Source organism: Verticillium dahliae, genomic scaffold (genome assembly GCF_000150675.1).
Source record: "Verticillium dahliae VdLs.17 supercont1.3 genomic scaffold, whole genome shotgun sequence".
NCBI lineage: Eukaryota > Fungi > Ascomycota > Sordariomycetes > Glomerellales > Plectosphaerellaceae > Verticillium > Verticillium dahliae.
The window spans coordinates 1662811-1686361 of NW_009276940.1; the positions used below are offsets into that span (position 1 = coordinate 1662811).

Below are 23551 nucleotides of genomic sequence, written 5' to 3' on the forward strand. Positions count from 1 at the left end.
GGTTTCGTTGGCACCACCTGTCCGTGTCTAAGTGACCCCCACCCCTGTTATGTTATTTTATCTTGCTGATTTTGTTCTATTTCCCAGTCGTCCATTTCAGCACATGCAGAAAATAAAGAGACGGCGTTCGATGCTGGCAGCCGCAAGATTGGCTGCGAAACTGAAGTGCCGGGTCCTCCTGCGCTAGACCCGCCTACATGGTACGCATCAATTTGGCTAAACAACTCACCACCTACCCGAGCATGAGGCAATTCGGGCACCACTAAAACCGAAAAGGGGGTCTCGTCACCAGGGTTCTCCTTCTGATGGGCTGCTGCCTGCTGCTACCTGTCCCGTCCCGAAAGCAGGAGGATCGAATGCCTGCACAATTTCACGCCATTGAAAAGCCCGCGACCCCATGCCGCCGTGTTGCGCGTCTGGCTTCCATATCTACAATGCAGGAGCGCGCGCCTTTGCTTCGTCCCTTCGTCAATGCTGCCAGCGTTAGGGAATGCGGTCATGTTGTTTGTACATGGGGTCCATGAGGCTTTTGGAAGTCCTGAGTGTCACGATGTCTACCGAGACAAGGGCCCTTGAGACAAGAGTCACTGAGACTTGGAATGTGTCAGGGTTCCCCAACCGACATGGGGATTGTTTCCTTCTGCCGCTGAAGAAGGAAACTGCGCATTATCCCTTGTTTCCCCTGTCCTGTCTCTAATGTTACCATGCTGACACCGACCCTAACAACAACGGGAGCTCAAGACTAATGTCAACTGCCGCGATTGACGAACTGTCTTCTGGGAGCCCTTGTCCATCGGACTGCACAATGGAGCTTCCTTTACATGTTGCCTTCGGGGTTGGTTCCTTCAATTGATGCCGTTCCGCTCAGACTTCCGGGATCATGGCAGACGGCTCATACCACGACGTACTTCCCTATCATATGGCGAGCCTTTTCAGAGTCGACACCAACTCACAGACCGTAACAATACATGATTGGCGTCCATAAGCATCCACGCCGCTTCCTTAAACAGATCATCAGCCTTGGATACCATACCTTCTCACCCTCTCGATATGGCGATTAATACGTTTCACCCTTTCTGTCGTCTCTCCATTGAACCCCAAAAGGCCATCCAGGAGTCTGCCGTTCGGCCCGTGAATCGAACCTTGGTCCACTGCTTTACCCTCTTCAACGAAATTGACAAGGAGTATTCGGACGTGATGGCTACGAATTCAATGAAGGTAAATATGCTTGCCTCTACCCCGGAGTTCCGTTGGATCATTGTCGACTTGAGCCCGGCGGCGGCTGCTGTTTCCAGGGCCCACCCTCTTGGATCAAGCGAGCCTCAGGGTCTGCTTTGCGCAACACCCATGTTTATGGCTGCGAGTCTCGGCTTCGTAATTTATCTGAATGCATCCCAGCTACCACCTGGCTTTTGCCATACTGCTTCCTCCCACCTTCTCCTTGATCAATTACATCTTCCAAAATTCCGCTGACTGAGAGGGGGGTTAGCCGATAAGCTAACGCGTGAGATCAGACCGTCATAGACTCACCAGCCAGATCCGCAGTGATCGCTCGTTGTCCCGCAGAAGCCACCGGAACTGCAGCATTGGTTATCGAAAGGACCACCAGCACATGTGAAGCTGCCTTTGCTAGCACCGCATGTGCCGTCATTGGTGGGGATGTTTCTCGTGAAGCATCCACTCGAGGACCCGGTTTGACTATTTTGGAGATGTCAGTGAGACCTTCAAGCGACTTCGATATCACAGGAGAGAGTTCGAAACATACCAGCCCTGGCCGCAGTGGCTTCCAGTGCTTCCGCAATATCCAGTGCTGGAGCAGCACGTCCCAAACCCGGCCCCGACGCACGTCTTGCCGTTCCTCGAACCACAGGCGCCGTCCTTGGAGAGACTGTCGGCCGCGCCGTTGCACGTTCCAAAAGACCCCTGGCAGCCCGTGCCGCAATGGTCTGAAGACTTTCCGCAGAAACCGTTCGCCGAACAGCAGTCTCCAAATGTCGATCCCTTACACGTCTTGCCGTTCTTGCCGCAGCTTCCATCCGTAGACACGGAGCCGGCACCGGTCGTGCAGGTGCCGAACGATGATTGACAACCGGCACCACAGTGATCTGTCGACTTGCCACAGAACCCGGAAGACGAGCAGCAATCTCCAAAAGTCGAGCCCTTGCACGTCTTTCCATTCTTCCCACACGCACCATCGGTCGAGATGCTACCAGCCCCGGCCGTACACGTGCCGAATAGAGTCTGGCAGCCTGGCCCGCAGTGATCCGTTGACTTGCCACAGAAACCGCCCGACGAGCAGCAGTCACCGAACGTGGACCCTTTACAGGTCTTGCCGTTCTTCCCGCAGGATCCATCAGTGGAGATGTTGTCCGAACCAGCCGTTGTGCATGTGCCAAAGGAGGCTTGACAGCCGGTACCACAATGGTCCGTAGACGCGCCGCAGAACCCGCCAGAGGAGCAGCAGTCGCCAAAGGTCGAGCCCTTGCAGACCTTGCCGTTCTTGCCGCAGCTGCCGTCCGTCGAGATGTTGTTATTGGCAGCACCAGAACAAGTGCCCGCATTTGTTTGACAGCCCGCGCCGCAGTGGTCCGTCGACGCTCCACAAAAGCCGCTGGCCGAGCAGCAGTCGCCAAAGGCAGACCCCTTGCACGTCTTCCCGTTGCTTCCGCAGGTGCCGTCCGTAGAAATGTTGTCTGCTGCAGCACAAATGCCGAATCCGGACTGGCACCCAGCTCCGCAGTGCGCAGTCGTGCCTCCGCAGAACCCGCTTGAGGAGCAGCAGTCCCCAAAGCTCGATCCCTTACAAGTCTTCCCGTTCTTACCGCAGGAGCCGTCTGTCGAAACGTCCCCCGAGGTCGTGCAATTTCCGAAGTTCGACTGACAACCTGGTCCACAGTGGGCAGCTGAACTACCGCAGTAGCCGCTAGACGAGCAGCAGTCTCCGTAAATGGAGCCCTTGCAGAGCAGACCCTTCGTGCCGGCGCAGGTACCGTCCGTCGAGATGGTGCCGGGATTGCCACCAGAATCGCCGCCACCACTGCCGCTCCCGGCCGTGCAGTTGCCGAAAGCCGTCTGGCAGCCGGTGCCACAGTGTTCCGCCGCACCGCCGCACCAGCCGCTGGACGAACAACAATCACCGAAGCCTGAACCGAGGCAGATCTTTCCATTGGGTCCGCACTTGCCGTCGGAAGAAATGTTGCTCTCGCCCGCACAGGTGCCAAAGGCGCTCTGGCAGGCGGTGCCGCAATGCGCGGACGAGTCGCCGCACCAGTTTCCAGACGAGCAGCACGCCCCGAAGGTCGAGTTGGTACAGGTGAACTGGTTTGAGCCTCCGCAAGAACCATCCGGAGACGCGTCACCGGGTCCGGGTGGTTTTACCGGGGGCGGCGGAGGCGCGTCACAGTTCCCAAAGGTTGGCTGGCTACGCAACTTTGATTAGCTGACCTGAATGACTTGACTCCAGAAGGGACGCCAAGCTTGGCAGCTCAGGTCACACACAGAGCTCCAGGGTTCTTTTTCAGGCTTGTGACATGACTTACCATCCGTCGCCGCAAAAGGCTTTGGATCGACCGCACATGCCGTCCTTTGAGCAGCATGCACCCCAGGTGGGGGTACATACCCAGTTGTCGATGCCACCACAGCTACCGTCCTCCGTGATGACACCTGTTTGCCACGGCGGCAGGGCAGGGGATGTCGTACTTTGGCATGTTGCCAACACAGGCAACAGCCAGACAAGAACAAAGGCCTTCATCTGGGGACAAGCCGGTAAAAGAACGTAATCGTCAAGAGAGTACAGTTCCGCGATATGAGGCATACATTAAGCTGTCTGAGTGAGTGTCGAAATGGCGCAATACCTTCTTATACATTGACCGAATCTCTGCAAGCGAGACAAGCTGGTCTATTGTTATGCCTCCCTGCAGCCTCCGGACTCTCGGCTCGCCAACAAGACCGAGATCGGACTTGATGCAGGTGCATTTGACAACCTGATGAGGCCCGCGAGAAGTTGTCGTGATTGAAAAGGGAATTTCCCCTCAAACATTGAGTGCAGTTGGGGTTTTGGAAGTTCCAGGCCAAAGTCGAGTAACATCGTTCTGATACTGCATCCTTCAGGATCTAGCGTGGGAAGAAATGCATGCTTCCAGATGACACCAAGAACGGACTTATTTCAGGGGATGGGGGAGCTCCTATTCGCCACATCATGATCACCCTGCATGCCTCTGCAGGAATATTCTGCTTGCTGTCAATTTGCGCTGTCGCCACACGGACGCGACAGACAAAACAGGAAAGACCCCGTAAGCGACTCAGTCAAAATCGTACACATGCGGCTCCTACGGAAAGTCTTTTAAACCACCATGCTGGTGCCGTAAGCCGTAGTCTTCAGGCTAAGTGCGCAGATTCGTGTTAAGGTTGCAATGGCTTGATGTTGAGTCCTCTTGGCCACGACCTGCAGGCTGGAAGCGACAGATGACAAAGTGATGAGAAATGGGGTTTTTTTATGGAATGAAGCCACGGAAAAGGAGACACTCCTTTGCTCGGCCTCGGAGAGCAAGCCCGACTGATCCCTCCACACGACGGCGCCGTCACCCCACACACGAATCATATCACTCTCCCTATATGTATGAATCCCACGAAGCTGGACGGCATTCATATAAGACATCGTGGGCAGATTGATCCCAAGTTCGTATTCACCACCACTCATCAGGCTTTTTGCCGGGGTTCAAGCTGCTATGTGGTCCCAATCCTCGACGAGCCTCACAGTATTCGCTGTTGTTGGGATCATACTTCTTTGCTTACCAGCTCTTATCTTTGCCGATGTGGCCTACCAACCGAGAGCTGGTCGTACTATCGCCCAGCGTGACTCAGGCAACACCGGTGAGTCCTTGATGAAGGTTTCAGTGTAGTCCACAGATGGCTGACAGTACCGCAGATCTATCGTGGAGAGATCAGATCGTCTTCAACCCAGCTCATCAAGACCCTGCGAAGGCTCCAGCTGTCCCTATTGCTGCCCTGGAAAACTCCACCACTGCGTCAATTCCCGCTGTCTCCGTCTTCAACCCACGGGGCTTGAACACTTTCCAGAAGCGCCAAGCTCTTCGCTGTGATGATGGACCTTGCATCGACGGCAGGTAAGTTGTGCTCAATACTCGTAGTGACCGTAATTACTGACAAGGTGTCGACAGCTGTTGCAGCAAGGAGAAAATCTGCGGTTACGGCCCTTCCTACTGCGGCGCTGGCAACTGTACATCGCAATGCGATGCCACAGCCATGTGTGGAGAGTACAGCGAGAACGCCGAGATGCCATGTGGTATGAAGCTGTGCTGCTCAGCCATGGGATGGTGTGGCGTGAGTTGCTTTGCTATTTATACGAATAGACACGGCTGGCTTTGGTTCTGGGGAGCTGACAATCAATCTCACGTCTAGACAAGGGACATCTACTGTCACAACGCCGACCCAGTCCACAATACTCTGCCATGTCAAGCAGGATATGGTTCATGCTCAATCACGCCTTCTCCCTCCTGCGCCCAAGGCAGTGGAAGCTCCTCCAAGCGCAAGGTCGGATACTATCAGTCTTGGAACGTTCGTGATCGGAGGTGCAACAAGGTGTCGCCATCGCAGCTTGACACAACGGGCTACACCCATCTCTTCTACTCATTTGCATTTATCGACCCCAAGACGTTTAGAATCACGCCAGCCCATTCGGATGATGACAGCATGATGAGGGAGTTCACGAAGCTTTCGCAGGACGGCAAGCTGCAGACTTGGATTGCTATTGGCGGTTTCGATTTCAGCAATCCTGAAGTCGCGACGCATACCACTTGGTAGGTCTACCACCGCGATCCTAGTCCGCCAGGGGCAAATGGAGGTCTAACATGTATTCAGGAGCGACATGGTCTCTACGAAGGCCAACCGGGCCGCTTTCATAGCATCCGTCAAGGAGTACATGGATACGTATGGGTTCCAGGGCGTCGATCTCGATTGGGAATATCCAGGTGCTCCTGAGCGAGGTGGCCGGAAGCTGGCAGACGTGCGAAACTTCCCCATGTTGCTGCGGGAAATGCGAGCCGCGTACGGAAGCAGCTATGGCATCAGTTTGACTCTTGCACCTGACTACTGGTACCTGCGATGGTTCGATGCGAAGGCCATGGAGCCGAGTGTTGACTTCTTTGGTTTCATGGCTTACGGTAAGACCCGCCTACCATCTGAGGAATCCTTCTGCTTGCGCTATCAGATTTTTTCATGAATCACGGGGTCGTTCGCTAATCTGGTGTCTTTCGTTTCGCAGACTTACATGGCTCATGGGATGCTGATGTCTTGGCGCTTGGAAAGAAAGTCCGCGGCCAGGCAGACATTCGTGAGATTGCCAATAACACCATACCCCTGTGGTTCGATGGCCTCGACCCAAAGAAGATCAATTTCGGCCTTGCCATGTACGGTCGTGGCTACACTCTGGCAGATCCAAAGTGCAATCAACTTCTCTGCCCCTTCTCTGGCCCGAGCAAACCGGCTCCCTGCACAGCCTTCGGAGGTGTCATGTCTCTCGTCGAGATCAAACAGCTCATCAAGGAACGCGGAATTACTCCACAGTATCTTGCTGACTCCATGATGAAACAAATTACATGGGACGACCAGTGGATCGGCTACGATGACGAAGAAACATTTGCCGCGAAACAAGCATTTGCTGACGGCATGTGCTTCGGTGGTACAATGGTCTGGAGTATTGACTTCCAGGTCCCTGGTCAGGCGGGTTCGTCACCTTCCCCATGAAGCACAGATATGGTTCCTTGCTGATGATTGATCTAGGCACGACCAGAATGAGAATACGGTGTATCTTGATCCCAAGGTTTACGAAGGTACCCCCGCGCAATGTTCAGCTCCATGCGTTTTTGTTCTGCCCCCCAGCGCTTTGCCTTCAGCGACGACAATTCAGATCCCTCCATATTCGACTTCTCTTTCTGTGGCACCCGGAATCACATCGAACATCGTCATTCGCCCACCACCTATCGTCACAAATTCTCTGCAGTTCTCAAATGTCGATGTCACACAGGGCCAGACGAATGGAAATGTCCATCCAACCATCAGTCTCGACCTTCCGCCATTCGTGACTACAATCACCGGACCAGGCGGTGTTCAGACGAGAACACTTCTACTGCCACCGTGGCCACAAATTACCAACGGGCCGCCTGAAAGCTGGACCACATCAGGAAACCCATGGACGAATCCGGGTGTTACAGGCGTGCCAGTACCTACGGACGTGATTCCCCTTCCACCGCCAGAGATTATCACGAAGACTCCTTACACGGGTCCCGGAGGGTCGGTCGATCCTACGGGTACATGGCCCACATCGTTTGATATTCAACCCGTTACTACGGCTGTTCCTGACGAAGGTGAAGATGATGATGGCGATGGTCCAAAGTCCAAGTCTACGTGCAACCTATGGTTTTTCTGGGTAGGCTATTCCTCTCTAGCTGGAAGTACATCCTTCAGAATGCCAGAGTGCTAACGATCCATGATAGACTTGTATTGACATTGGTGGAATTAAGATTGGTGGGTGGGAATGGAATTTACCACAGGGCATCTGGGGACCGTAAGTGACATAAAAAGGAGCGTTTCATGCGACTATCTATGTGCTGACGATGTCACTCTTCACAGCGGGCCACCACCTATTGGACGCATTAATCCTCCTCCAGGTTTTACGTTCAAAGGGAACCTGCCAAACTGGCCGAAAATTACGTAGGTTATGGTTTTTGGAAGCTATTCTAGCCCACCTCAGATCAGAACTAACGCAACGTTTTAACAGTGTTGGGCCCGGCGGCAAGGTAACTGCACCTCCTGAGCCAGCAAGTTGCACTCCAGCAGAGGCATCGCTCTGCGCCACAACAACCTCGTTCGGGACGACCGTGCAGAATGGAGTAACGAGAACGACCACAACACAAGTCAAAGAGACTTGTGCCACCATTACTGGCTGCAACCTTCGTGACGTAGACTCCACAGAGACCGGCAAAGCTTGCAGCCTGGCGAAACGAACTATCAATCTCACTGGCGTGCCATTGCCCGAGATGACTGCCGCAGCCGAGCCTCCACCTGACGTCGCAAAGAGGGCAAACAGTATCTGGGACTGCGAGGAAACCGGCGAAGATGGCATTATTTGGCCACAAGACCCGAAGGAAGGAGGGCAAACACGCATTCGCGCTTTGCTTCAGGAAAGAAAGGATGCTCTTGGGGCCACCCACGGCTGGACGGAAGTCCGTGCAGGAGATCTCGACTACACCGCATTTTATTACGTGGATAACATGGGTCCAGTCGCGCAAGCATATTTCGATTCGGACGAAGTCAAAGAGGTTGGTGCACGGTGATCCCGGTTCACTATCGTTGAGATACGAAATGAAGAGACTAACACTATTGTATGTAGATCAAGAGAGCTTACAACTATCGCGCAGATATTGCGCCCAGGTTATCCGAAGCTCAGCTTAGGCGCAGCAGAGCAAAGAGGTCTGCTAAAGCGAGCAATGGCCATCCAGACACACCAGTACGATATGAAACACCAGCAAGTGATGGAGTTGAGAAGTTGAACGAAGCTGCCGAGTTGTTGAAAAATGAGACATCCGATATCGCCAAGCGGGCAACCAGTCCAGAGATCAGTGACAGGTGGCATCTGTCTCATATTTCTATCCCCGAACGAGTAGACTGGAATGTGGACGACGACCCCCATATTCCCTCCCAGAATAAGTTCGCTTATTATTTCAACAATAGGGAGGGATCTGGACAGACGGTCTACATTATGGAGGAACGTACGGGTCAGAGCGGAGTAAGTCAAGTGCTGGGATCTGGCTCCGGACGTCGGCAAGCTAACATTATCCTGAAAGGAATTCACAGGACAGCTTAAAGCACCCCTTTCACCACATAGCTATCTCAGCTCAATGTGGTACGACGACGATCCTAACGATGTGACGGAAATGCGGCGACACGGGACCGTCGTATCCGCCATGGTTGGGGGTGTAGCATCGGGAATTGCAAGACAGGCAAGTTTGGTGGTGGTGCCAACAAAACTGGAAGTGGAAGAGGATTGGCCGGTCGAAATTTTCCTTGCATCCCTTGTTGCAATCTCACAAGATATTGTCAAGGAAAAGAAGCCACAAGACACGACAATCGTCAATATGTCCTTCGGTATCCCTATGAGATACGCGGAGCCGCACTTGTGGACCATCATGCGTAAGTCTTTGACCTAACCAGCGAAAGTAAGAGAAGTCGGACGTTTCTGACATGTATAACAGGTCAATTAATGGTACTCATGGAGGCAAAATACGGGACCGTTTTTGTTGCTGCATCTGGCAATGCGGAACCGGATCCTGCTGATGGACCTTTAGTAGACCCGGGGGTCTTTATTGATGCAAACTCCATGCCATACGAAGCCATGCCCTATGTTCCTGGCATGATGGTTGTCGGTGCTTCTAACAGAGAAGGGTACCGGCGAAAGTTGAGCATGGTAGGAACGAACGTCGAGTTTTGGGCTCCTGGTGAGCGGCTCCCGTATCCTTTGGGCGTCAGTAACCAGCGTCAAATCAATGGCGGATCACCTGGTAAGTGCGACATATTCTATCACTCCTTCGAAAACCTGCAAGATTTTTTCGTTGCCCTTCGTCACTAATCAAGTCAACCTACCCTCAGCTGCTGGCCTTGTCTCCGGACTTGTTGCGAGCTTGCGCTCAGATCCAACATTCAGTAACTTTGTCAAGCCGGCACAGCTCAAGCAACAGATGAAGTCATTGGCCCGCGCTATTTCTTACCAAGGTGTTACCAATGCCGACAAGCCTGTCGTTGTCTACAATGGACAGAGAAGGGACCAGTCTTGCCTACCGAATTCGAATGCCGGCGCCGTCTCAGAGCGCCGGCTATCCATACGGCAGGTTGAGTCGTGCCCCCTTCCAGGACAGCCGGGCAACCCAGAGGGGGTTCCCGTTCCATCGCTCACCTACAAACCTGGTCCTCCCGGTCCCTTGTGTACCGCAAACTGTGGTAGGCTTTGCGAGGGCTTCTTCTGTGTACCGCAGCCGACAGGTACACCACCCGAGTTCACGCCTCCATCCAATCCAGGAGCTACCGGCCCTGGATGGGTTCCGCCTCCGCCAGTCACCCTACCCAACCTCCCTACACTACCGCCCAGTGAGCCGGGTGTCACACCGGGCCCTGGTACCGTCTGTCTCTCCTCGGCAACTGTCACGCAGTGTAATGGAAGGCCTGGTCAGGCAGTCTGCGTGACCAGTACATCCTGCGCCAGCTTCGGCACATTGGGACCGTTCCCCACGCTGCCTCCATCTGTTACGAGCCCTCCTGGCGGCATTTGTGTCTCGACTGCGACGTGGGTCATCACAGGCGGTCCAAAGGGCGAGGCGACTGTTACTACGAGCGGCTGCGGGAAATGGACTGTTCCGTCTGCCCCTGAGCCAACGCCCAACCCACCATCGCCACCACCACCACCGGAGCGCAACCACGGCGTTGTGGTCATCAGCTATTATGAATTCGGTCAGTTTACTGTGGGCGGTACTTTCTGGACTCGAGAGCACAGAGCCTTCTCTGTTCCGTTCGGAGGGCAAATCAAGCAGTGCAGCGCATCGGCGATAGCCTCACAGAGTGCCCCCGGCGTCCTTGCTTCAGCGAAGCTGCCGACGAAAATGGGGCCTTTCCAGGCTGAAGGGCGCACGTGTGAGTACTCTGGCTCACCTGACAGCCCTGGTCAGCTGAGCTGTGACGGACTGCCGACTGTCTCCTGTGAGGGCGCTTCGCAAACTGATATCTGTGGTTCCGGAACACCTATCATGAAGGCACTGGCCTTCTGTAGGTTCTAGGAAAGGGTCTGAACTTTGCCCCTCATTTCGCGATAGCTTTCCGATGGCAGTGTACGAATTGCAGCAAGACCTGGATTCCTGAACGCTTAATCCTGATTAAATCGCTGTAATCTCCGGAACGATGGGTGCTAGTGAACACCATTCTCTTCCCATGCTGCATTTTTAGCCGGGCTTGCACAACACATGGCGCAAATTTGCAATCCAGCCTTCTCGTCCTTCTGCTCCTGTTGCGTGACCTGCAGCTTCGCATGCGCCTCTGCCCGACCATAGGCAGCCGCAGACTCTGGGCCATCGAAAAGAATGGCCATCTCCTCGAGGGTAGGTCCCTTAGTTTCCACGAAGAAGAAGTAAATGACGAGAACCTCAATGACCAAGCTGTTCGCTTTAGTCAATAGCTCAAAAAGAGAGTTGCGGCACAATGGGACCTACACAGCAATGTACACACAGTAAAACTTCCACGCTAGAGCCTCGAGACCAAGTGGGTTGACCCATTGGTTGAACACGCCTGCGACCGAGGTGCCGAAGAAGCAGAGCATGAGACCCTTGGCCCGGATGTTATAAGGCAGAATTTCGACGGTGTAGCTGACGGTCAGGCCGGGCCAAGCAGCACCGGCAACGCCATAGAAGACAAAGATCATGGCGACGACGGCGGTGCCGGCAGGCTTCGAGCCCGTCTGCTCGTATACCGCGCTGCAGGCAGTCCAGACGGAGAAGGAAAGGAGCATGCCGATGCCGGCAAAAAGAAAGAGGGAGCGGCGGCCGAGGCGGTCAACGAAGCAGGCGGCGAAAAGGGAGACAAGCCAGCACCAAATGGTCAAGCCGCCGTTGATATAGGACTGGGTGATGGCACTTGACCTGGTCAGCTCAACCTTTTCAGGGGGGGGCTTTTAAAATAATGAAATGCTTACTCTTCGATACCAATGCTGTTGAGAATCACAGAAAGCTGAGCGCCGCATAGTCAGTCCTCTGAATACTGCGACAGCCACGAGAGATGTCTTACATAGTACGAAACCAAACCGTTGCCGCTGCACTGCGAGAAGAAAGCTGTGGCAAGGATGAGATAGCATCGCTTGCGGTTGCCCTTGGTGCGCACCAGCTCCTTCCACCCGTTATTGGCCGCGGCGCTACGCTCGAGCTGAAGAGTGTTGGAGATGTCAGCCAGTTCCCAGCGCACAAAAGCATCGTTTTCGTCGCCGTTTCCGTGGTACTTGACAAGCACCTTGCGCGCGTCCTCGTGTCTTTCCTTGCTAATTAGCCATCGAGGGCTCTCGGGGATGAACCAGATTACGATGAGCAGAATGCCAGGCATGAGGCACTGAAGGCCCATAGGAAGACGCCACTGCAGATCGCCAGACAGATTGTTGAGGGTCCCGAAGCAGGTCCATGCTGCGATGATGGCCTAAGTTGAGTATTGTCAGTTCCTCCCCCTTCTTTGCCTCGGATGCGAAACTTCAGTGATGAGGAGAGGAGCGGTGACATTCGCAACGTTGCTATTTCCATGTCAGACAATCACTCTTTGAAAAGTGTTTGAATTTGTTTTACCTTCCAGCACCCATTAGGATACGACCGATCAGTAAGAGCGCATCGCGGCTGCTGTGGGGATGCGATCGTGTCAAGGCCTGCATCAATGTGCTGGCGACAATCATTGAGCAGCCAACGGCGGTTCCAATCTTGCGTCCGAGGATATCTGCAAGATAGGGCGCTATGGGCAGAACAGCCAGGCCACCGAGACCGGGGACAGCACTGTAAAGTCCTAGGCGAGAACCAGTGGGATGATCAATGTCTGATTCGCAGAAAGCTTTGTTAGCCAAGCGTGTCAAGGGCAACCCGACGAATGGCGAGGACGGACTCACAAGCCTGCCATGTGTCCATGGTTTGAAGCCCGTTCAGCAGACTGCCGTCGAAACCGAGGGTTGAGGATGCGAGAAAGAGAAACGGCATCATGAAATACAGCTTCCGAAGTTCCGTCTGCTTGTACCACGGCAACTGGTTATCCTTCGGAGTGAGTTCCTCCTCGGGAACGTCAGGATCGACATGGTCAACCATTGCGTCCTGTTTCGCCGACATCACCTACGTCGGTCGCGTCGCCGCCGCCGGCAAGCAGCACTACAACATCCCTTTCCACACAAACTGCTGGCTCAACTTCGACGATTCCTCTGAGCTGGACACGCGGGACTTCCCCCTCGTCGTCGGTGGAGGCGCAGCGCCGGGAGACTACCCGTCCGGCGGGCCTTGCCCCCACGTCCTCGACATCTGGCGCCACAACACCCCAGCGCTCGACTTTCTGGTGCCGGACCTTTACTTCCACCACTACGAGTCCGTGTGCAAGGACTACACACAGCAGGGCAACCCGCTTTTCATCCCCGAGCAGCGCCGCGACGCCAACGGCGCGCGCAGGTCCTGGCTCGCGTTTGCGCGACCTACGGCGCCCTCGGCACCGGCCCATTCGGCATCGACACGGGCGCCGAGGGGTTCGGCCGCAAGTACAAGCTGCTGGCGCAGACGCAGGAGCACCTCCTCGCCGCGGGGCCGGCCGACCGCTTCGGCTTTTTTTTCGACGAAGAGCCGTCGCCCGGCAGCACGGAGCGGTGGACCAAGGTCATTGGCGACTTTGAGGTCATCGTAGAGTGGTGCTTTGTCTTTGGCAAGCAGAGCTCCGGCGCCGGCATGGTCATTCACAAGGGCAACGGCAAGTTCCTCGCCGTCGGACGGGGCTTCCACGTCTACTTCAAGAGCGTGAGGCCCGAGGCGACGTTCACCGGCATCCTGCATGCCGAGGAGAAGGAGGTCACAGAGACGGGCGAGCTGAGGACACTGAGGGTGTTCAATGGTGATGAGACAAGGAGCGGAGAATTCCTCATGATGCCGAATGACGACCCTGACTATGGCGGTTTCCCTATCGCGGTGACGATTCCTGCGCGGACGTGCATTGCTGAGCTGGAGGCATACTGGTTTGCCGAGGCTGAAGAGGACAGGTAAAGAGCTTTTCCAGATTGTCAATAGTTTCAAATGTCATATGAACAGCGGCCTCCTTTTTTCTCGTAGAACCCTGCCCCACATTAGCTCGCAATATTTCACAGAATGCAATCTGGATCTGAAAGATCTCTCCTGCGCTCTCCACACCAATATCCGCGGAAGTCCTGGCAGCCATGTCTCACGCCCTCCCAGGCACCGGATGCTCATCGGCAGGCACAAACTCGTCGTCGGAAATGCGTTGAGCAATTGGCTCGTACCGCCATCGACTCACGTACGCCGGCGTCAGATTGTCGCCCCCGTTGCTCGTGGCATACGCTCCCACTAGGGTTCCTAGCATACTTGATCAGTACAAGAGTCTGTTGCGTGAGACATGACGTACCCATGAACTGCCCCGAACCACCACTCATGAACCACGCGCTGACAATACCGAGAACGACCTTATCGCTCTCCTTGCCGTCCGACCCCACAGATGCAGCGTTGAAAACGTAGTGCGTCTCGTTGACTGCTGAAATCTGCAGCCTGACCGGATGTCCCAGCCAGGCGCACGGTACCTTGTGAAGTGCCGGCTCGGGCTCCGAGGCGAGTGGTTCTCCTTCATATCCCTCTTTGCCGGAAAGTTCATGCTTGAAACGGAGATACATGGCAAGACGACCATCGGGTGCTTTGAGGCGGACGTATCCCAGTTCAACATGCTGGAACTGCGTCAGAAAGAGCGTAACGCCCGCCTCTTCGTTCTCTTCACCAGGGTGAAAGTTTAGGTCAACACTAAAGTTGAAGATGGTATGAGACTGCTTTCGCGCGATGAAAGTCAGGGGGTGAATCCCGGCGTTGGGGTCACCGATGAGTTCGGGAGGTACAGCGGAGTCAAGGGAGTACTTTGTTGGCGTGAGTCGTAGCATGTTGGCATGACCTTCGGGAGAAACAGTGAACCTCTCGGTTCTGTTTTGCTGAATCCGCCAGTGGATGAGGTTCTTCGGAATGGAAGACCCGGGCGCAAAGTCATACTCGTCGCCGTCCGACAACCAGGGCCCTTCTCCAGCTACATCGAGGTTCTTCGGTGGTAGCGGCCCCGACATGCGACCGCGGACCGGTGCGAGGACTGGCCATTCGCCTTCATCCCATGTCATCGGATACAAATGAGACTCTCGACCCATGGGGTAAATCTGCCACTCGGGACCCGAACGGCAGGCCAAAGCCACACCCCACCAGTTTCCTTCGAAATCTTGAAAGAAGTCGGCATGCCCAACGCATTGAATGTATTCGTCTGTGTTCTTGTTGGTCAAGACGGGATTGTTTTCATAGCCCTCGAACGGTCCCTCAGGGTCTTTTCCGCGGGCAATTGTGACGGTGTGGTTAGTCTCAGTACCACCCTCCGAGACGAGTAGGTAGTACCATCCATCCTTCTTGTAGATGTGTGGCCCTTCTGGGTTACGACCGCCGGTACCGCTCCAGAGGCGAATAGGCTCGCTCGTCTCGCCAGTGGCCATGTTAAACCTCGATTGAACAATCCTATCGCCCGCCGACATGGACACGTACAACGTTCCTTTGTCCATGAAGAAATCAGGGTCGATGGAGTTGGTAGGGTTGTCCATCCAGATCGGGTCGGTCCATGAATCAGTATCAAAGGGGTCGGCTGTCGAGACGACGAATATCTGCTGGAACCAGGTGTTGAACAGAATGTAGGGTGAAATGATGTAGAGTCGACCTTCATGGTAGCGCAAAGTCGGGGCCCAGATGCCCTGATGTTGGATCGAGCCGTCGGTAAGAAGCTCGGGCAACTGTGTTTCGCGAATCAAAGCATGGCTGACAAGCTTCCAGTTGATTAGGTCCTTGCTTGCATAAATTGGAATGCCGGGGAATGTCAGAAACGACGAAAAAGCGCAGAAGTGTGTATTGTCGAGTTCTGGGACGAATGTACAGGTAGGATCCGTGTGCCAGCCAGGAAAAACTGGATTGTAGAATGTAGTGTTTTCAGCAGCCATTGTGGCTCTGAGTGTCGTTAGGACCACGAGGCCAATGAATTGGAAGCGCATTTTGCAACTTTGTCAAGGGACTGGGGTCTTATCACCTCTCACCTTTCATCCAGGGGTTGCCACGGACTGTTTGAGAAGAGCGTTGCAGCAAGCTCTGTTTTATACTCGAAGCCGACAATAAGCTCGCACAACAGAACTGGAGATTCTGAGCCGCAGTTCCCGCCAATTGCACTTCACCCTTGCCAGTGCGATCGGCACAATCCAGATGCTGGGCGGGCTTCGGAAAGCAACTCACGAAGGTCTATGCCTCACGCTGCGTCCTGGTCTGGCGAACTCGTCGACGGATTTGGGCGTCCGTAACGTTGCTGCCTTGGGGAGGTCAGGATGTCAATGGGAGACGAATCATTGACTTGAATGCCAGGTGAACACTAGAGCTTTGCAATAGTCCGAAACCTACGGAGTTCCTCGGTATGTCGCAGTGTAAGGTTGTTCCGCCCTAGTACATGTATTTTACTCCGGATACTAGGTAAGGTAAGGTGAGGTCCTCGTCCCCCAAAAGCGGTCGAATTGGAAGACTCCAAAGCCGATGAACTCCGCACATCATCATTGTCAGATGCTTGCTGGTCAACGATGACCCCTCATTCATGAACGAGGAACCCTGACCAAGGCTCCGCGGCTAAAGAAGAGATCGTCCGAAGCAAGAGCCTAACAGCTTGTCGAAAGAGGTGTCATGCCTGAAAGGGCGCCAGACCTGTGAGGACTTGCAGGTTCTCCTCGTATTTCGTACCTGCAGAGGAACTGCGAATCTTTGTACGAGGCATTGGCCAATTGAGTGATCGAGGCCATCACATGGCTATATCAGCCTCTCGCAGAATTCGGAAGACAACTGGGGGTAAAGTGGTAGTAAAGTGACAGAAAGGCTTGCTCCTAAATCGGGTTTGCCCATTTTGAATCATCGTACCAGTGACGAGGTGAAAGTAAGGGATAACAAAAGGGAAGATTCCTCAAGACCCCTTGAGCATTTCATCTTCAGCGGTGCTACCCTTGGTAGTACAAAATGCACATCGCTGGCTGGAAAGGATAATGAAGTAGATGGAATCAAATACCAGGAGCAGGTCGAAGACAGACTGGTCACCATCCTGAAAACAGAGTGGGGTTCGGTGAAGCTACACCTTCCGGGTCGGTGAGCACTCAGCGATAAGAGCATTCGGAGACGGATTCTCTTTCTGCCGGCCTTATCATACATGAAATTTTGACAGCGGCATAGTTCGACAGCGAGTTGCATCGCGAAGCTCTGCCCCTTAGCTCTGTACATCCCATCACTTCACCAATACATCTATAATCATCCTTCCCACGTCATCACCGTTTTCCATTCCTCAAACATGCTCTCCATCAGATCCGCCGCGCGCTCTGCGCCCCGCGCCCTCGGCCGCCTGGCCAGGCAAACCCCCGTCGCCCGCCCCAACACCCTCTTCAAGACTTCCTCGCCCCTGAGCGCCGCGCTCCGCACACAACGCGCCTCCGCCTTTTCCACAACCGTCTTCCGCCGCGCCGCCGAGTCGGATGAGGAGCTCGCGGCAAAGCTCGAGAGCGAGCTCCAGTTTGAGGAGGAGGTCAAGCAGAACGAGCAGCTGCCCGCCAGCGTCAAGGACTTCCTTGACAACAGCCCCTTTGAGCTGCACGACTCCCCGGGCAAGGAGGACGTCAAGCTGACGCGCACCTTTGGTGACGAGAAGTACGTTGCTGTCACAGACGCATCCCGTCGACATGTGCAAAGAGACTAACCCGATGCCAGGATCACCATCACCTTCTCCATCGCCGATCTCGCCAACTACGACCCTGACATGTACGAGCAGGACCGCGCCCTCGAGGACGAGGACGACATCGACGCCTCGGACGTCCAGAACGCCAACAAGCAGGCCAACGTGCCCGCCACAGGCGGCGCCCGCTCGGCGCAGGCCGAGGAGGACCTCGAGGCCGAGGAGGAGGAGGACCTCGACGACGACGCCGCGCCCCCGACGCGCCTGTCCATCGTCGTCGAGAAGCCCGGCCGCTCCCCCGGCGCGCTCAACATCGACGCCGTCGCCCAGGACGGCTCCATCGTTGTCGAGAACATGTTCTACTACGAGGACGCCGCCCTCGCGACGCCCACCACGCCCGAGGGCGCCCAGAAGAAGGCCGACGTCTACCCCGGGGCTCCCTTCGGCAGCCTCGACGAGGACCTGCAGATCCTCATGGAGCGCTACCTCGAGGAGCGCGGCGTCACCCAGGCGCTGGCCGTTTTTGCGCCCGACTACGTCGACGTCAAGGAGCAGAAGGAGTACGTGCGCTGGCTCAGCAACGTCAAGGGCTTCATCAGCGCTTGATCTGGTAATGCCGGCGAAACCAAGGCGAACAAGAAAAGAGGAAGAAGATGTACGATGGCGGATAATGCGGGGGGGAGGGACGCAAGTGTATGATTGATGGAACTCATCTTTGAGGATTCTCACGGATGTCTTAACAAGCCTTTTCCACTCATTGTTGTACCATAGACCTGGACCAACTGTCCACCGACGGCTTGTCCGTAGCGAGAATACCAGACAATTCTCTGTAATCGCCATGCAGTGTGGAGCCTAGTGTCCTCAATGTCATCTGAAGCTACGACGCAAGACTGCCTTCCATGATATCATACTAAATAAAAGTCCAGCAGAATCCGATGCGCGCGATACATGGATCGGTCGGCTGGCTAGAGTTCATTGATCGTCACTCGTCATGCGTTCCAACTCGGTTACTCAGGTTGGTCTGGCCGGACATAGCAGCGGTTCCCGCTCGAAGCGTCATAAAGATTCGCAAGAGCGAGTTCCAAGTCCTACCTTCTCAGTATGGAACACCAATGACCTCGGTGGATGGTAACAAAAGTGATAGGGATCCTGTGAATAAACATCAACCACCGTGAAATCGCCCCACCGATTCAAAACGACGTGTAGTCCGTCTTAAGCCTCGACCCGTCATGCTTCATACCGTTTACGACTTAAACAGCTTGCACATGAGTTCTAAACTGCCTCATATTGGGACCGTCGATTGGCAGTCCATATGTATCATTGGGCCCGCAAGACAGGGCATGGCTATCCAGGAGTAAGATGTACACCAAAAGCCTGGGCGCGTCTTCTCAACCATAATCCCATTCCACACGCAGCCTCACGTACCCAGCGAAGAAGAAGCAAAGCAGGATCATGAAGACGCAATGCCACTGTAGTAGTACCCCGTGTGCAGGGGGGGCTTCACCCAAATCGCCATCTACTCCAAACGAGAGACAATAATCAGAACCTCAGCAATGCAACCAACTACACCATCGTCCCCCACCGCAACGTTCCCCTTCTATCCCAAGCCCCGAAGAATCAACAAAATGTGACACCCGCACCCGAAAGAGTCTGGCACCTCGCGCAACTTGATCGTCCAAATGAACATCCCCTAACAAGCAAGGAAAAAAAAAGAGAGAGAGAAGAGCAGAAAACGAAAGGCCGTGAGCTCATAATCCTCTCGTCCGCACTCACTCGTCCCCGCTAACCCCTCATGCATCAAACCCAAACACGCTGGAACAGATTCATTCTCCCTTCAGGCGGCAGCCGGAGCGGTGCCGACGACATCGTCAATGTTCCATTCGGCCTGCTGCGCCCGCTTCAGCACCTCCCTGCCCTTGTCCGTGAGCACCGGCTGGCCCCCGTTGCCCGTGACCTGCTGGAAAAAGACGGGCTGCCAGGTCGTGCCGGCAGCCTCGCGCTCGCGCGCCTTCTCGCGCTGCCTCTCCTCGAGCTCCTGCTTGACCTGCGTCGCTTTGCCAAATTGCTTGGCGTGGATGGCCTCGGTGACGCCGCCCCAGAGCGAGAGCGACTCGTACTCTTGCTGCTTGTCGGCGGGGGGCACGACTTTGGGGGCCACGTTGAGTGGGAGGAGGTCGATGATGGTGAAGCGCGCCTCGGGCGGGTGTGAGTCCTGCAGTCACACGTTGGGTTAGACGTCTGCTCCGATAGGAAGAAAAGGGTATAACAGGAAAAGGGCACATACGATAGGCTTGGGTCCGAGGGTGAACTCAATCTTTTCCCTCCACGGCCCGCCGAGACGTGCCACAATGTCCGCTTCTGGCACATCCTTGATTGTCGTCTTGTTGTCATTCTCCGGGTCGTAGCGGAAGATGATGCCCTCGACGCGGTTCGTCGACCTGCCGAGCCAGCCCGCCTCGATGTAGTGCAGGATGGTCTTGAGCTTCGTCTTGGGGCAGGTGATGTAGGCCATCTCGCTGACGCTGACGCTCAGCGTGCCTCGCAGGATGCCGCCGAGCGAGGCGGCCGGGTGGGTGAGCTGGTACGTCTCGTTGCCGCGCTTCTCAATGTCGATGAAGATGCCGAGATTGTGCTCGCCGGGCAGGACGCGGACGCTGGTGCCGGTGAACTTGGCGGAGATCTGATCAAAGCCGCGCGCGGAGAGACCGCGGTCTGGGCAGATGACGGCGTATGCACTGACGGGTGGGTGGTGGGACGTCTGCTCGGTCAGGTACGAGATGCGGACGGGGCGGCCGTCGGGGGTGGCCAGACTGTGTTTTGGGACGGTCAGCGAGAGGGAATTTGTAGAGGCATTCTTGTCAGCCTTGACGGAGCGGATGCTCGAGGCGCTGCTGGCATTGCCGCTCGTGGGACCCTTGAGGGCGGTTGTATTGATCTTGGGCGCATTGTCCTCGGTTTCCCAGTTGCACTGCGGGGCAGTCAAGTCAGTAACGCTGGCGACGAGACGTGGCTCGGGCTGGCACGATTTTTTCAGCATGATCAACGTACGCGGAAGAACTCGCCGAGGCACGAGTTGTAGGGCTTGCAGGGCCTGCCCTTGACGTATTTGAGGTCTTTGGTGAACCAGAAGCGGCACACCTCGAGCATGCGGTCGAGGGGCTCGTCGGCGGTGCCGATGGCGACAAAGGCGTTGGGTGCATCGAGGTAGGTCCAGTACTCGAGGTTCGGGGTCGGCTCGAGAAGCTGAGAGGGCAGCGAAAAGCGAACGGCAGCAAGGTCTGCGACGCCCATGAACCTGCAAGCCGAAGAGGTCAGTGCCGTGTTGCGATGTTGGGCTATCGCGATGCGCTCTTGCCGTGTCGTGAAGATGGGCACAGAGAGAGAGCCCTGTAGAAAAGAGGGCCAGGGATTGTACCCCTCATCCGCACGTCTCGCAGCAGCTAGTCTCGGCGCCAGGACGGGAAAAAGAAAGGGCGACTTACTTCCTAAGAATGCCGATGAACGTCTTCAGCTTCGAGGTGTCGCTTGGAGGCTCCTCGGGGGCATCCACGACGGCGATTGGCGGCGCTGCTGAAGCCATGACGATGTCGGAGGCGGGGCTGAGCTTGCTCGCTGGGAACTGTGATGTACTGTCGATAAGGTACTTGGGCTGGCGAGAGTAGGTGGCAAGGGTAGAGGCTGTAGAGAGTGCGTTGGGCAGCTGGCTCACGCGAAGCGGATGGTGTTGCAACAAGGGAAGGGCAAAGATATTTCGCGAGAGTTTCGGACAGGATTCAGTTTCTGTTTCTGCCGCGCGGCTAGGTGCGTCCGAGGTCGATGTTTGATGTTCAAGTGTCCGTGTTCGAGGGCAAAGTTTGGGATAGGGCGGTGGGGAGACGAACCTCGAGGCTGCGGCGGGCTGCGGGCCGTGGGCTGTGGGCTGTGGGCCAGATGATGATGATGCTGCGGCGGCTCCCACTGCTGGTTCTTCAGGGCGCTGTGCGCTGTGCGCTGTGCTGTGCGCATGAACAACAAGCCTGGGGCCTGGGGTTCTGAAGCCTGGGGTTCTGAAGCCTGGGGCCTTGGGCCTTGGGCTTTGGGAGGGGGCTGCGTGGGCCAGGCTCTCGGAAACTGCTGAATGGTGACGTGAGGGTGCCACTTTTTTGTTTTTGAGCGGTGGGGGACCACGCTGCCGATAAGGTCCCCAACTCTTTTGGATAAGCCGTGTATTTCGTCACCGACTTCTCCCTTTTGCTGGGCGCGATGATGGATGCATGAACAGATAGTGCGAAGCCTTTACTTTGGCACGTCGCTCTTCATACGATGCTTCAGACCCAAAGGAATATCTATGAGAGGGATATCGACCCTTCTTAGCTTGATCCCCTCATTACCTGATATACAAACACACACACCCCGCGTCACTCACCTCGGCACCTGGGACCCCTCAACTGAGAACTCGGTGCTTCACTCAGCTCTCCCACGAACCAATCATCCCGCCCACATGTGCCATACACCTGCGTCGACATGTCCGACCTGAGCCTTGCCGCAGGCGCTAACTCTTGCGTCCCCCCTCCGTCAGAAACCTGTTAGCTGCACTGCGTTCGCTCGTTCTGGACCCAGCGCGTTTCCTGCAAGCCACCATCGCTGACCTTTCGTGGCACAACGTGCCTCTGTACCTCTGTGCCTCTGTACCTCTGTGCCTCTGTACCTCTCTGCCTCAGGAGTGTGCTCCAGCCAGGCACTGACTGACCGACATGCTGAACATGGCCATATGACAAGGCATGGCGGCCTGGCGATCGGGCTTGTGACCGTCATGACTAATACATCGCCATGCTTCCACCATCAGCGTCACCAATGTGAACGTCACAAATGCCGTTGTGTACTGCTGTTATTCTGTTAGTTGGGATAAACCTGGCCGAAGCCGACGAGGCGAACCCCCTGGCAGGCAAGCACCCAAGCTGTCATGGTGTTGATCCATACCTCGAATCGCACAAGTAACACCACCAAAGTATCACGACTTTTGATACCTTTTCGCAAAGTACACTCCCATCCAGAGGTACCTTCATCGATACTTCATCTCGAAATAGAAACATGGGAGCCAGCATCATCCTTTACCCTCGCATGGATATGTAATCATTCCGCCCAGCGGGTGACCCCCTGAGCCAACTTTTCCATCTAGACAAACGCCAGTCGACGTCAGAATAGCCCCCCCCACGAAAACAAAAATACCAAGGGGGATAGAGCAGAAATCCGCATAAGCTTTTTTTCCAATATTCGATAGCTCGTGGTGGGTAAAATGTCACCTTGCCAGCCGTCAAAGCTCGTATTGCCTCAGGGTCCACGAGCATCTTGGTCGATCCCTTCCTACAGCAGCACTGTCCTTGTTCAGGGTCCTGAGGCTGTGCAAGCCATCTCACCAGCTATGTCGCACCGAGCGAACCACGACTGCGTCCGGCCGGGTCCCCCCTCCGCGATCAGGGTCTTCGGGGCTTGAGCCAACTACCGCACCGCGCCGAAGCTTCACCCCTACCCACCCCTTTCCTTCCCCTCCCTTCTGTACGTCTGCCGCTCTGTGAATTGAGACGTCAGAAGGGGGGTCCCCCTTGCCCCGGCACCGGTGCACCGCCCGACGCCGGGCAGCCGCCACTTTGCTTCGGTGGCGAACAACCTCACGGGATCAAGGGCCGTAGTTACGGTGGTTTGTCGCCTCCCTTCCTGAGGAAAGACGAAAACGTCCACCCACAAGAGCCGTGGCGTACGCGGCAGGCCTCCTGCCCACCTGACCACCGTCGATGACTCCCCTCGACCCAAACATCCGGCTCCCCGAGTAAGTCCTTTGCATGAAGATGCTGTCTATCCTCGTGTCGTCGAGTCCAAGGGGGTCAGCCAGCAGCCGCCTAAAAAGTCCCAACCCATTACGACTGCAACAATGGCCCCTCATCGAGAGCAACACCAGCGACGACACGGAGTCTACGCAGACCCAGAATCCCAGGACTCAGGCTTTCGAACCCATGATCTC

The 23551-nt window shown here is 55.5% G+C and overlaps 8 protein-coding genes across 8 annotated transcripts; 4 read left to right on the forward strand and 4 right to left on the reverse strand.

The window, feature by feature from the left end:
• Window positions 1-1526: 1526 nt before the first annotated feature.
• Window positions 1527-3751, reverse strand: VDAG_02161 (keratin-associated protein 5-4; the record flags this gene model as incomplete). Its single annotated transcript, XM_009658190.1, has 4 exons — window positions 1527-1698; window positions 1766-3421; window positions 3540-3583; window positions 3620-3751. 4 exons carry the CDS (start codon window positions 3749-3751, stop codon window positions 1527-1529), a joined length of 2004 nt encoding a protein of 667 aa, XP_009656485.1.
• Window positions 3752-4908: 1157 nt separating this feature from the next.
• Window positions 4909-8941, forward strand: VDAG_02162 (oviduct-specific glycoprotein; the record flags this gene model as incomplete). The annotated part of the gene is made up of 12 exons (XM_009658191.1): window positions 4909-5126; window positions 5190-5305; window positions 5528-5819; window positions 5881-6182; window positions 6284-6745; window positions 6802-6823; window positions 6901-7447; window positions 7515-7585; window positions 7651-7731; window positions 7799-8339; window positions 8411-8527; window positions 8906-8941. 12 exons carry the CDS (start codon window positions 4909-4911, stop codon window positions 8939-8941), a joined length of 2805 nt encoding a protein of 934 aa, XP_009656486.1.
• A 265-nt stretch (window positions 8942-9206) lies between these two features.
• Window positions 9207-9646, forward strand: VDAG_02163 (uncharacterized protein; the record flags this gene model as incomplete). Its single annotated transcript, XM_009658192.1, has 2 exons — window positions 9207-9210; window positions 9273-9646. 2 exons carry the CDS (start codon window positions 9207-9209, stop codon window positions 9644-9646), a joined length of 378 nt encoding a protein of 125 aa, XP_009656487.1.
• A 1326-nt stretch (window positions 9647-10972) lies between these two features.
• Window positions 10973-12716, reverse strand: VDAG_02164 (lactose permease; the record flags this gene model as incomplete). Its single annotated transcript, XM_009658193.1, has 7 exons — window positions 10973-11219; window positions 11274-11699; window positions 11753-11787; window positions 11845-12243; window positions 12295-12334; window positions 12387-12627; window positions 12698-12716. The coding sequence occupies 7 exons, from the start codon at window positions 12714-12716 to the stop codon at window positions 10973-10975; spliced, it is 1407 nt and encodes a 468-aa protein (XP_009656488.1).
• A 70-nt stretch (window positions 12717-12786) lies between these two features.
• On the forward strand, window positions 12787-13823 carry VDAG_02165 (glycoside hydrolase; the record flags this gene model as incomplete). The annotated part of the gene is made up of 2 exons (XM_009658194.1): window positions 12787-13164; window positions 13242-13823. 2 exons carry the CDS (start codon window positions 12787-12789, stop codon window positions 13821-13823), a joined length of 960 nt encoding a protein of 319 aa, XP_009656489.1.
• Window positions 13824-13998: 175 nt separating this feature from the next.
• Window positions 13999-15802, reverse strand: VDAG_02166 (xylosidase/arabinosidase; the record flags this gene model as incomplete). Its single annotated transcript, XM_009658195.1, has 2 exons — window positions 13999-14141; window positions 14200-15802. The coding sequence occupies 2 exons, from the start codon at window positions 15800-15802 to the stop codon at window positions 13999-14001; spliced, it is 1746 nt and encodes a 581-aa protein (XP_009656490.1).
• Window positions 15803-17175: 1373 nt separating this feature from the next.
• On the forward strand, window positions 17176-18159 carry VDAG_02167 (mitochondrial acidic protein MAM33; the record flags this gene model as incomplete). Its single annotated transcript, XM_009658196.1, has 2 exons — window positions 17176-17528; window positions 17589-18159. The coding sequence occupies 2 exons, from the start codon at window positions 17176-17178 to the stop codon at window positions 18157-18159; spliced, it is 924 nt and encodes a 307-aa protein (XP_009656491.1).
• Window positions 18160-19234: 1075 nt separating this feature from the next.
• Window positions 19235-20844, reverse strand: VDAG_02168 (uncharacterized protein; the record flags this gene model as incomplete). The annotated part of the gene is made up of 3 exons (XM_009658197.1): window positions 19235-19765; window positions 19838-20521; window positions 20602-20844. The coding sequence occupies 3 exons, from the start codon at window positions 20842-20844 to the stop codon at window positions 19388-19390; spliced, it is 1305 nt and encodes a 434-aa protein (XP_009656492.1). The 3' UTR covers window positions 19235-19387.
• Window positions 20845-23551: the final 2707 nt, after the last annotated feature.